We start from the raw sequence: 14119 nt of genomic DNA, 5'->3' as shown, positions 1-14119 counted from the left end.
GGCATTCTGCACTGACTATAGGGAATCCAAAATATAATATATTTATTTTTATATTGAGTTGCCTTTTATATCTAGCTTTGTTAATGTTGCTTTGGGGTATTTTATGTCACATATCACGTTAACTGTGAGAATATTAATATCAGAGGAGATCAGTATTTTGTCTAGAATCATGCATCGGTCATAGCCATCTGTGAACGCTCAGGTCTGTAAGTTTGATATTACCTGCAAGAAGTTGTGAATATATCGCTATATTCTGTACATTTAGGTGAAGGTAACGGTCAGTGGTCGACATCCGTATGTTTGCCACAGCCACTTAACTTCCTTGAAGTCTCGTCATGTAGCATATCTGACTGAAATCCATAATTTAACCTAAGGGATATTTTTGCAATAATATAATGAAGATAGTAATACATCTGCAATAATGTAAATAAAAAAAGCATCCCTGACTTATAGTTCGCTTCACACTATGGTTAAGGGTTAAATGTTCCATTTGTGGTGTTTTGTTACGTCATGTTTGTTATCTGCTGTCTGAAGAAGACATGGTCCTGTCTTTTGCTCGGCTAAATGTTTGTCTCGACTCATATGACTGTAATAGATAGGTAATTTATTACACACTTCATATTACACCTACTGTAGGGATCAACTACCGCACTCACTGTACAGTTCGCAAAATTTACTGCTACTAGTTGTATTGGAAAATATAATACACACAGATACACAGTACGTATATTATATATGAATGTACCAGTTCTCTTCAGTGTTAGCGTGCACCTTGAATCATGTACAGGAGATTTCGTCTGCATTCCGACTTTTATGTGAATTACGGCTTTGAAAGAGACGACACTGTCTAAGCTATAGTTTATATTCTGTGTAATCTATATTTGTATAATGGTAACAATCAATAGTAACAATCTTACTGCTGCTACACCATTTATGCCCTATTCCCCTGTTAGTGAACAAGTATAAATCACTCATATTGTCTTACAAAGTGTACAATCTGAGGGGCAATACATGTGTCTAAATGCGTATATATACTAAGCTGACATGCATTCAGTAGCCCTCCAGCAACAGCCATAATGTAATGTTCAGTATACTGTATTATTAAAGTGAAATGTCCTATTTTTGAGAAACTGTGGTTATTGATGTCTTGATAAATGCCTCTGATGTGCCCTTTTCTTCATTCTCTTTCATCTTTGCCTCATTCTTTGCCCTTATCTTTCATTTTAAACTCATTTTTTCAATCTTGCTCGCTCTCTCTCTCTCTCTCTCTCTCTCTCTGTCTCTCTCTCTTTCTTGTGCCCTTGTTGGTTAGGTAATGAAAGACAAACATGTTAATAATTATCGTGCACTTCTGGGAGGCACGGGCAGACGGCTGCTGGCAGCACGTTGATGTTAGAAATAATATTATCTCTCTCCCTCCTCTTACCTCACTGTTGCTGAGTCAGTGCTTTGCCAGCCACATTACCACACACACACACACACACACACATATACTGTGACTCAGCTCATACGGTAGAGCTAATGTCACCTTCTCTCCGCCTCATCTAAGCACACACAACACCTGCAAGTGTTCTACAAGCCTTTCTGCAAGTTATTAACGGGTTATTGTAATTAGATCAAGTCTTCTGCTTATGTTTCGGAAAGGTCAGATTTCATGGCTGCCATGTTGTGAAGCCAAGTCATGTTGTAGTGTTCGGTAACACGGACACTTGGGAGGATTGTATTTAATGTAGCCGCAGATGTCCGATTCAGCTGACATTATCAAAGCAAAGCTTTATTTCCATTGCTTCATGTCTAGAGGGAAGCAGGGAGTGGATGAATAAACATTTTGCAATGTGCCATCTCTTGTGTGTGGATGATGCAATTAACTTTCATTTCTTTTGCATTTTATTGAATGTGTGTATGCTTGTGGAAGCAGTGTGAAGCAGCCAGGCTTTAATCAAATGCTGATGTACCTGTCTGTCAGGCCTGTATCTCTGCAAGGACCAAATTTAACCTCCTGTAATAGATTAGCAAGGCAGCGAGAGCGAGCGAGAGAGAAATGGAGAATGAGTCATCTGTCTAGAGGTTGCTTTTTGCTGTCTGAATCTCTGTCTTTCAGTCTGCCTCTCTCTTGGCTGTTAATCTGTGTGAGCTATATAATAGCAAAAACCCTTCTTCACATATAAGCAGCCCCATTCCCACTGCCTTTACAAATGTGAGAATCTCTTAAATCTTTCCTTAAGCTGAAAAAACAAACTTGTCTGTTTGTTTTATGATCTCTCTTTCTATCTCACCCTAGGGGTTCTCTCTTCCTCTCTCACTCTCATCCCTCACATTTCCATCTCAAAGCAAAGGCCTGTTTATTTCCATCTATCCATCCATATCTCTTTGTCTCGCGCGCGCTCCCTCTCTGTGGCAGTGGTGATAAAAAATCAGCCATGTTTACACTGCCACTCTTTGTTGAAGCAGCTGTGTTCAAAGGGGATCTGGATGGTATCTGGACAACATGAACGTACGTGCATGTGTGTTTTGATGGCATCAGAGAGTGACGACAACAGCTATGCATGAATATGAGAAAGAGAAAGAAAAGCAGTAACAAAATGTTGATGTGAAATCATGAGTATTTGAAACCGCACAAAATACTCTCCAAAGTGTGTATATGAATGCAGTTTTTATGTTATCATTCATTTAATGCCATTTTGGGTTAATATATAAAACATACACACACACATCTGGCCAGCACATCAATATTGTTAAAATATCCCTGAATTGTGTGTTTTTTACTTCTTTTGCATGGTTGATTCTGATCATATCAGAGACTGTTAACACCAACCTGGACATCTTTAGCTGAAGAAACCACATTGTAAGCTATATCAGTGGAGCAGGAAGTAATGCTGTCACCTCACAGGGTCCAAAGTTTGATCTTGGTCATTATATGTGAACGATTTTACATGCTGTCCCTGTGTCCAGCCATGTTTCCTCTGGGTTCTCTGGTTTTCTCCTACTTACATGATGACATGTTGTATTGTATCCTGCATTATTCCTAGTATCCAAAATCCACAGCAACCCTATCCAGGATTCAGCATTTACTGAAAATGAATACTAGCACAATTACAGACATATATACTGAAGTCTTACTGGTGTCAAATTGGTAAAAATGCACCCATTTTCTTAGCGATTAGTGATACTGTGCTATTTGCTCTCAAATTTGAACTCGGTTATATTACTGCATTTTGACTTTTTGCAAGGGTCAGAGTTAAAAGAGAGTTGGGCAAGGACTCACAGACTGCTCCACAGATGCCTGTATAAGAGGGTGAGGATGATTTCAAAGAGTTCAAGAAGGCAAGACCTAAACATGCCCCAGAATATGTATGCTAAAGGATCTCATCACTCCCTGTGTTAAATCTGTCCTTTTTCTGTACTATTTATCCTACACAGGGTCATGGTAAACCTGGGGTCATGGGACAAAAGACAGGAAACACTCTGCCAACTCACCACAGGACCCAATCTCATACACACTATGGACAACTTTAGAGAATCAGCCTACAATGTAAGAACCCCCAAATTACAAGAAGAAGACAGGAATCAAACCATCAACCCCAGCAGCCTGAGACAAACCTACTAAGCCACTAACATTGTTTAAACATGAAAACATGTTGGTTTTGTTAAAAGTAGCGCAAAAGAGGTTGTCCTTAACACACCCTAATGCATGCATGCATGTTGTTGGTAACACATCTGCTTTTGAAGTGTATCCTTCTTTTGATTTTCCCATCTCTATCTATATGCAGTAATATAAAAATCCTCACAGTCACCGAGGAGGAAAGATCACAGCAACACAACAGCACAAACAAGACATGCTGCCTCTTGTTGAGTTCCATTACACAAAGCCGAGTGTGTGCCTGAGTGATAACATGACAGTTATAAACAGTGAGAGTTATCTCAAAGCTGCCATCTCTATGTAGCATTTACTCCAGGTCTCTTGTTTATCTTCATTTTTTCCACTTCTCGTTTGTATTAACTCAATAAAACGTGGAAGAAAATATCATAATCTACTTTTACCCCCATATATAATATTGATCAAACATAATAGCCACTTATTTATTTATTTATTTATTTTAGTGCAGTGGCGACATCTAGTGGTGAGTGCAGTTTTAGCGACGTTGTGTAAATTCGCTTCCATAATGGCTTCATGTGAAAATATTAAAACATTCTGACATTTTGTTCCGTGCATCAGATAAAATAAAATCATAATTTGTGTCCAAAATTGTGCTCATACTCGCTATGGCTTTAAAATAGGGTGTAGAAAACCAGAGCAGGTAGATTCGGTAGATGATTAGATGGATGAATAGAAGTCACATTCAAGATTGTGGTGTCTAAAAAGTATAATAATAATAATAATAATAATAATAATAATAATAATAATAATAATAATAGGTGGCATGGTGGCACATGTGGTCAGTTTTGCCTCATGGTCCTGGGTTTGATCATTAGCTTGGGTTACTTTTTGTGTGGGGAGTTTTGCATGTTCTGCCATGTGGGTTTCTCACTCTTACTCTCTTACTCTATGCAGATTGACTCCACGCTAATTTGTCCATATTAGACTGTGTGTGTGCAATTTGCCCTAAGATGAGCAATTCTCCCACCTCACACCCAGTGATCCTGGGATTGGCTACAGATCTACTGCATCCCTGACCAGGTTAAAGTTAAAGGTTAAAGAAGTCGAACAACTGAATTTTAAAGATTCAGAAAGAACATTTTATATGGAACAAAATTATTGCAGTGGCACAATGACTTTCTGCCTCATTTCTAAGAAGCTTTTCTGCTCACCATGGTTTAGCTCATATATTTTTCCATTCTGATGATTGATGTGAACACCAGACCTGTTTTTGGTTGTTGCCACATGAGAAGCTGATTAGATATTTGCATAATAAGCAGGGGTAAAGGTTTTCTTTTTAAAGTGCCTGTTGTTTCATTGTGCACGTAAACAGTGTTTTTTTTTCTTACAGGTCAAGGAGCCCCAAAGGTTTGAAAACATCTGATGTACATACACTATATTGCCAAAAGCTTTAGGACACCCCTCCAAATCATTGAATTCAGGTGTTCCAATTACTTCCATGGTCACAGATGTATAGAATCAAGCACCTAGACATGCAGACTGCTTCTACAAACGTTTGTGAAAGAATGGGTCACTATCAGGAGCTCAGTGAATTCTAGCTTGGTACCGTGATAGGTTGTGCAATAAGTCCATTCGTGAAATTTCCTCAATACTGAATATTCCACGGTCAACTGTTAGGAACAACAGCAATTCAGCCATGAAGTGGTAGGCCATGTAAAATCACAGTGCAGGGCCAGCGCATGCTGAGGTGCACAGTGCACAGAAGTCACCAACTTTCCACAGAGTCAGTAGCTACGGACCTCCAAACTTTGTGTGGAATTCAGATTAGCTCAAGAACAGTGTGTAGAGAGTTGGCTGAGCAGCTGCATCCAAGCCTTACATCACCAAGTGCAATGCAAAGTGTTGGATGCAGTGGTGTAAAGCTAGCCACAACTGGACTTTAGAGCATCTGGAGTGAAGAATCATGCTTCTCTGTCTGGCAATCTAATGGATGAGTCTGGGTTTGGTGGTTGCTAGGAGAATGGTACTTGCCTGAACTGCATTGTGCCAAGTGTAACGTTTGGTGGAGGGGGGTTGTTTTTCAGGCTTGGCCTTTTAGTTCCAGTGAAAGGAACTCTTAATTCTTCAGCATACCAGGACATTTTGGACAATTTCATGCTCACAACTTTGTGGGAACAGTTTGGGGATGACCCCTTCCTGTTCCAACATGACTGCACACCAGTGCACAAAGCAAAGTCTATAAAGACATGGATGAGCGAGTTTGGTGTGGAGGAACTTGACTGGCCTGCACAGAGTCCTGACCTCAACCCAATAGAACACCTTTGAGATGAATTAGAGCGGAGACTCTGAGCCACACCTTCTTGTCCAAAATCAGTGCCTGACCTTACAAATGCGCTTCTAGAGGATTGGTCATAAATTCCCATAAACACACTCCTAAACCTTGTGGAAAGCCTTCCCAGAGTTGAAGCTGTTATAGCTGGAAATAATGGGCCAACTCCATTTTAAACCCCACAAATTGATATTAAGTGATATTAAACTTTATGTGCATGTAAAGGTAGATGTCCCAAAACTTTTGGTAATATAGTATGACTTGTTACTATCAGTTAAGGATTTTTTCTTATATTTTTATCTCAGTACCCCCCTGTGCTGCAAATAAATAGAAATTGTTAATGGATGTTGCTGCAGTGCCATATAAGGCAGACAGAGGATGCTGCTGTAGTAAATGTACAAATAACACATGCTTGAGCAGATGAGGATGGTCTTACTTCACACAATTTCCTCCTGAACCAAGCTACAAGGATATCTTTCTCATTAAATCATTTTTCAATACGTATATCAAATGTACACCCATAATATATTCATGTATAATGCTCCTGGATGGAGAACGTCACTCATTTTTAGTACCTACTTACTCTAGTCAGGGTCGTGGTGGATTTGGAGCATATCCCAGAAACCCTGGATGAGAAGTATATGAAATACACCACAGATGCACCCTGGATGGGATGCCAGTCCATTACATGACGTCATAAACTCACACGTTCATATACTCAAATCTACCTACTGGCATACTTTTGGGAGGTGGAAGGAAACCAAGGGAAACCCATATGGACAGAAGAAGATTATGCCCAGAAACCTGAGTTCAGGAGCAGACTTGGGACCCAGAAGCTGTGAGGCTGCAATATGACCTGCTGCCCCACTGTGCCAGAATCTGACTGATTTTCCAAACTGAAGACAATAATGTAAATTTCCCTTTGGGATGAATAAAGTATCTATCTATCTATCTATCTATCTATCTATCTATCTATCTATCTATCTATCTATCTATCTAATGGATACAAGAACCTCAGATTGAATCAGTGAACAGTAGCAGACTGAAGCAAGGACCAATAAACACACACACACACACATCTTTGCAGTCTGCAGTGCCCTGACTTCTTTCTAGAAAGAAAAGTGGAAAAAAATGTTTCAATATTTTCTATTCTATGTGCCTTAAAACTTGCTGATATGCAAACTGCTGATGCAATAAAGTTATTATGCAAATGAGTCCGTGATATCATCTCGTGACTTCTTTGCAGCACTTTTTGCTAGTTTCATACCATGATCTCATGATATCTACAATTATTTTTTTCTTAATTCAATGCTTCGCCAGAATCAGGGCGTGCTGCTGAGCCGGTGACGTGAAACAGCTTCCGTTCATAACAACAATAGAGAAGGAGAAGAGAAACTGACACACCCCGGGCATTTTTCCGTGTCGCCGACGTCATTAGTAAAGCTCCGGGAGAGTCAGGGGCGCATGCCTGGTGGTGGACGTGGCAGTGACGTCACGCACCGGAAACTGTAAGCACGGAAAAGGCAACCCCTGTGAAACTGTCGGCAATTCGGCGACTCTGAAAAGCGATAGATTTTCTCATTAACAGTAAGTAAACGCACACGGTTCGACTCCGCTGTATCGGTCGTGGTGATTTTAGACGCGCGTATCAGTTCCCGTCACATAACATTCACGTGTAAGTGAAACTTCTGTCGAGTCTTTTCACTAGCATCCAGCTAAACCAGCTGACGGAGCTAGCGGAGCTACGTAGCTACAAAGCTAGCTTTCTCGGTCTCAATCAGGACCGTAATCCCTATATATGCGCACTACATAGGGTTATAAACGAGCGCCTCGTATCCTTAATGTAGTGCACTCGGTGGGCAGTAGGGAGTCATTTGGACTGCGCCCACGCTGTTTCGCCCACTAAACATTTTTAGGTCTGGAATCTTTTCACTGTCTATGTGTATTGTTGGTTATATAAATGTATCCGTATGAAAGAGTGAGTTTCCGACGTTTAATGGTCAGCTACGTCGTGTCGGCTATCCTAGTTCATCCAGCTGTCCGAGTGAGCTGGAAGCTTCTAGTCGATTCAGTATTTAACTGTTTCATTTTCAAGCCGCTGCTGAAACAGCTACGTCATTTGATGATCACGCGACGATCCACTCAGCATATCTGTGATGAAATTGATTTAGTGCGAGGTTCACAGCCAAAACATTGGCTTTAACAAATATGTCTGTTAATCACTGAGTTATTAAACTGTGACCCTCTTTTTTTTTTTTTTTATCCCCACAGATGAAGCGCGGGATCGTTCAGGAGCGCTCACCACCTTCACCAAGTTCCTAGTGGCTTTAAATCGAGCTCATAGAAAATCCCCATCAAAACCACCGCAGAAGTGTTTACTTGGGACTTTACTTTGGAAATATAACAAGGGCCACCTCACATCACCTCACTGTGGTTTTTGCAGCATCATGACTTGCAGGGATCGCACTCTGGAGTTTCAGTCTGCCTGCAAGTCTCTGCAGGGGAGACAGTTACAGGTAGGACACTGATGTGGTAGCTCCTGGATGTGGTAGCTTAGTGATTTAGGTGTTGGGTAATGATCAGAAGGTTGTGATTTCGAATCACAGGGCCACCATGCTGCCACGGCTGGGCCCCTGAGCAAGGCCCTTAACAATCATTTGCTCAGTTGTATAAAATGAGATAAATTGTAAGTCACTCTGGATAAGAGCGTCTGCCAAATGACAGAAATGTGACACATTTCACACAAACCAGGACTCCCACCATGTCGTAAATGTGCCAACATTTATTGTTTAGTCAAAGTACTTTTGCTGACAAAATACCGATATTGTTTTTTTTTAAAAAGAGGGCAAATAGTAAAATGTTACAGCTCTATATGTATCTATATAAGTTTCCTAATAAATCAGTAATCTTGTGATACTGTACGTTTAAAAATAAACCTTAATAATCGTTCTATCATATTATGATATAAAAATACAGAGGTATGATATTTTTGTTATATTATTTTTCCTGTCTCCTTCCTCTGGAACTCTTGATTGATCCCACCCATTTGCAGTTTCCCATAATATTCACAGATGAATATTTTGGGTGGTTTAGTTTGTCAAAATGTAAACAAAGGAGTAGGATATGACAGTAGCTAACTAATGTTGTTCTGATCATGCACGCAAGTCTTGCCTCTGTGAGCCAGTAGACCTGGACAGAAGTGTGGTCTGTTTGGTCAGTAAAGAAAGCCGGATCAATTGATTTTTTTTTTATTTTATTTTATTAAGTAGTGTTGTCTAGCTGCAAATCATTTTGTAAAGGCAAAAGCCTAGCTGGTCCTCAGCTGTCCGGTTGATTTATAAATATTTTAGGATTTTCTTTCTGTATTTTATTTCCTCTCGTTAGAGTTGTTCTGTTTGTATGTATAATATGAAAGGCACATTTTGTTTTGGGTTTTCATGTTATGCTACGTGAATGTGAGGATTCTGTAGAGGAAGCAGGTGCTGTGCTGTATTTGCTACAACAGTTGCAAGTCTTTGAGCAGTTCTCACCTGTAGCTTTTGTTGCTTAGTAATCAAGGTCATGGACTGCTTCTTGTAGCATTTCAGGCATTGAAAAATCCTCCCTAGTGTTTTTTTTTCCGGCATGTGTCGGAGCAGGAATTTTCTGATGTATTATTTACGTCGACGATCCTAACCTTACCCGGTTTTAGCATTCTTTCATTGCTTTGTGATCATTTCACTGTACATGTTAGATCTTTTAACATATCCTCACTTATGTTCGTGTTTCTATCTGTTTTACAGAATGGTACGCTGGCGAAACCCAACCATAATGCTCTTAAACAGCGGAGTGACTTCACACTCATGGCAAAGTAAGATATGTGAATATATTAATGAGAATTATTTCTGCCGTTTCAGTTTTATGTAGCTCTCATCAATTTCTTTGTGCTACTTTTGTGCTTCTCAGGAGAATTGGAAAAGACTTGAGTAACACGTTTGCTAAACTGGAAAAGCTCGCGATTTGTAAGTACTCGGCTGAATAAAATTGGCCGTGTTTTGTGTCGTAAATCCTGTAATGTGTGTCAGTAGATTTACGATCGTTAGTAACGCTCCTCTCATTCTTCAGTGGCCAAAAGGAAATCTCTGTTCGATGACAAGTCTGTGGAGATTGAAGAGTTGACCTACATCATAAAACAGGTCAGAGGTCATTTAGAACGTTTAACAGTCAGGTCTGTAAATATTTGGCAAAATTGTTGCTATATTAGCTATTAACCACAATATATGAGTATGTACACTCAATATTACATATATTTATTGTTAGCTCAAATAAATAAAGCATGAATAATAGATATGAATATCTGCATAGTTGTGATTCACTGTAGGTAGTCGTAGCCTTTATTCAGTATAACCGCTCAATTGCAAGCAGTTATAGAAACAAGTGACGTTTCGGACACAATGTGGTCAAATGTTCTGTATATTTTTTTCTTTGCCAGAGGAAATGGCTCCTGAAGAAGCCACACTCGATTTATTGCTAGATCATGTTGATTTGTACATTACTGTTAAAGGTGTTTTCGGCGTCTCTTCATCCGACAAGCGTTCATGTTTTTAGTCACAAGTTATATTCATGAAAATGATTATTTGCTAGTGATGTCGCTAACATGACTATAGTGACAAAACTAAGAAGTGGAATGTCCTGTGGTGAACTCAAACGAGCGGAGCGGTGTACAGAGCGACGTGTTGCAGAGTTGTTTTAGTAAATATATGCTGCTCAACTATCTTTTGTGTAACGTGTTACTTCCTCGTTATTTCACTTGAAAGTAAGCAGATAAAGTGCCTGGATGTGTGACGCTTTAATGTGGTATCTGTTCAGTAGTTACTGAACTTTCAATAGCTATAGAGAGATAGCAGAAACATTCAGCGTGGTTAAATCATTTCATTTCAACAGTAGACAGCTGAAATAACAATAACTCTGCATGAATATTTGTGAGCTGACTGTACAACATTGTTCTCTTTGTTTTCCTAAACTGAAGGTAGTTAATTGTAAAACAATTATATTTTATGTATATTTAAAAATAGATAGATAGAGATAGAGAGAGAGAGAGTGTGATATTAACATAACTAAAAGTCTGTGAAGTTTGTTTTCTCCAAGCTGCGTCACAAAAGCAACCAGTTTAAATGAACAAGCCTGTCTGTAAACACACAATTTCCTCGAATTGTCTCATTTTATTAATGCACCACGAACTAATGTCTGTGTGGGTGGAAAGTTTTAAAAGAACAAATGACAAGTATTTACAGTTTGCCGACTATAATTCTGTGTCTGTATTGATTTTTGGGTGTGTTCGTTTCCGTTTCAGGACATCAACAGTTTAAATAAACAGATAGCACAGCTGCAAGACCTGGTTCGCTCTCGAAGTGGACAAAATGGACGGCACATTCAGACACATTCCAACACGATCGTTGTCTCTCTCCAGGTAATAAGTCTTATCTGATAATCTCCAAGAAGTCCTTTCGAGAATGTCATCTTTCTTATCTTTTATTCACGTCGACTAGACCAGCTATCCTGCCGTAACATGTAAAAATGCGACAGAAGCACTGACGTAAACCGTCCTCTGTTTTCATGTTTGCAGTCAAAGTTGGCGTCGATGTCTAACGATTTCAAGTCCGTGTTGGAAGTGAGAACTGAGGTAACGTTTATTTACTCATCTGTCGTATCTCACATCCGTCCTTCCTATTTCCTTATAGTGAGGAGTGTTGTTGACTTTTTTTTTTGTTTGCCCTTCTCTGTGTAGAATCTGAAGCAGCAGCGCAGCAGAAGAGAGCAGTTCTCCCAGGCACCAGTGGCCACCTCTCCTCTGCTTGCCAACAACTTCAGTAAGTTAGCAAGCCGCTGCAGTTTTAAGTCATCAGAAAGGAAATAACATAACGTTTTCAGCCTGTTAATACACAGGATTTTTGGTAAATATCAGAAAGGACTCTATCTTAAAATATAGGACTATTGTGAACTTTACTTTCCAGGTAGCTCAGTATTGATGCAGGATGAATCCAGAAGCCTTGGCAGTGATGTGGCCATTGACATGGATTCAAGAGCAAATCCCCTCCAACTGCAACTTATTGATGAACAGGTATGATTCGCTGTCAAGTATTTCTGTTTATAATGATGTTCATTCCTGGCCTAAAAATGTAGTGTGGCTGTTTTTGTTAATTGAAATGATTGCGCTTGCTGAGCTTAGAGCTTTTGCTCTGACCATAGTAAATATCCTTTATTTGTGACTTCATTGTAAAAACATGATTTAAATCACCTTCTCATTTCTTGACACCCCCTCTTATTTTATGTCATGTGTAGGACTCTTACATCCAGAGTCGAGCAGACACCATGCAGAACATTGAAAGCACCATTGTGGAGCTGGGTTCCATTTTCCAACAGCTGGCACATATGGTCAAAGAACAGGAGGAGACCATACAGAGGTGAGAAGGAGAATGCACGAATAGTGTTGTGAAGTGTAAAGTACAGGAATGATCAAAGCAGAAAATTATCAGTTATCCCATCTTATACAGAAACAAATAAGTATGTGGATATTTTTTCTCTTCAAGCAAAATTTCTAATGCAGCTCATTGTGTCTGTGACCTTATTGCATGTTGGTTAGGATCTGTGGTGAGCTCTCCTCCCATAGCACATATTTGCATCTTGCTAGCTTTATTTATCACGATGTTAAACAACAAGGTGATTGTGTGTTACGCTAGCAGGGGAGTTGTAGAATGCACTGGTCTTGCTCTACTCTACATTTTGCTTACCTTTTTTTTCTTTTCTTTTTTTTTACCCACATCCACATACATGCCCAGTAACGATCATGTCGTCTGTACCTGTTAAATAATCTAGCTAGTTAAAAGCATTTTCCCAGCCATTTTACTCTTCTCTTTAAGCATGGCTGCATGCCAAATGAAAATATTTGTTTTTAAAAAAGGAGTGTTTATTTTTACCTTATGGAAATGAGTATAAAACTGATAGCCAGGACATGTAGTCTGCTTAACATGGTAACCTTTTTGTCTAGTAGATATAAGTTGTTAAATAGCATTAAGATACAGTTTTAAAGAAGTTAATAACGATCAATAGATCAACATGTTCACGCGCCATTGTTCCACATATTACACAATCTGTAAAATGAGATTCTAGATTTGTGATTGGATGAAGACTTGCTACTTATTACCGTTTCATTCACGTTGAACACCACTCATGGTCGTTTTTCTTGTCGTTCTGTAGGATCGATTCCAACGTGGAGGACACTCAGCTGAACGTGGAAATGGCCCATACTGAGATCCTCAAATACTTTCAGTCTGTCTCTTCCAACCGCTGGCTGATGATTAAGATATTCCTCGTACTGGTGGTCTTCTTCATCATATTTGTGGTCTTCCTTGCCTGAGAGGAAAGCATCACAAGGAACGATGGGATTTGGATGTGGAACGACGTGCAGTAGCCACGGACTCTTATTGGGCAATGTGCAAAAAAAAAAAAAAAAAATGAAGTAGACTGGACAACGATAACTTTGCCACGAGAGCGGACAAATTGTACCACTTATGTGTTGTATGCTTTTACTGAGAATGAAAAATGTTAGCTAAATTATAGAAACTTGTATGGTTAGTCTTGCTCTCTGCATAGATTATGATGATGAAGGCAGTTTTAAAAACATCCTGCCCTAGGGAGTGGGGTCAGATTTCATTCTTGTCTTTTCTCTTTGTTACCTTGAGACATTTGCATTATAAAAACTGAGCCTTCACTTACCATACTTACTTTAAGGAGAAGGCTAATTTTGTGAATGGTTTGATTCTGCAAACTGGTTTAGTTAGATTATTATTTTTTTTCCTGACAGTGTTATCAGCAATCAATGATAACATGAATGATGTAAAGGTCTCGCTTTTACGATAAATTAATATCATCACTTGTACAGGTCTCCCCATGATAAACTTTCGATCTTACATGTGCTTCATCCGGTCTCCTGTTTGTTTAAAGGAGAATTATTTCCTTTGATAAAACTAATAATGGCCTTGTAATGGCTTTTTACTGTAAATTGTTCAGAGTTCCTTATTTTCCTAATTTTAATTTTCCAAAGCGCATATATATATATATATATATATATATATATATATAAAGCTAGGTACTCTCGTCTCATGATTTTACACTCTGTATAGTGTAAATGAAGACTGTTTTTAGTGTTTTCT

General features: G+C 39.2%; 1 protein-coding gene across 2 annotated transcripts; it reads left to right on the top strand.

The window, feature by feature from the left end:
• Window positions 1-7355: 7355 nt before the first annotated feature.
• stx5a (syntaxin 5A) lies at window positions 7356-14022 on the top strand. Of its 2 annotated transcripts, none has more exons than XM_058397853.1 (11): window positions 7356-7514; window positions 8199-8443; window positions 9710-9777; window positions 9873-9928; window positions 10032-10102; window positions 11260-11376; window positions 11533-11589; window positions 11695-11776; window positions 11921-12027; window positions 12249-12370; window positions 13164-14022. In XM_058397853.1, exons 2-11 carry the CDS (start codon window positions 8375-8377, stop codon window positions 13321-13323), a joined length of 909 nt encoding a protein of 302 aa, XP_058253836.1. In that variant the 5' UTR covers window positions 7356-7514; window positions 8199-8374; the 3' UTR covers window positions 13324-14022. The 2 variants fall into 2 exon arrangements, with proteins under 2 accessions (XP_058253836.1, XP_058253837.1); XM_058397854.1 differs by having other exon boundaries at window positions 7464-7602.
• The last annotated feature ends 97 nt before the right edge of the window (window positions 14023-14119 follow it).

Source organism: Hemibagrus wyckioides, linkage group LG08, assembly GCF_019097595.1.
Source record: "Hemibagrus wyckioides isolate EC202008001 linkage group LG08, SWU_Hwy_1.0, whole genome shotgun sequence".
NCBI lineage: Eukaryota > Metazoa > Chordata > Actinopteri > Siluriformes > Bagridae > Hemibagrus > Hemibagrus wyckioides.
This window is presented reverse-complemented; position numbering and strand designations above follow the sequence as displayed.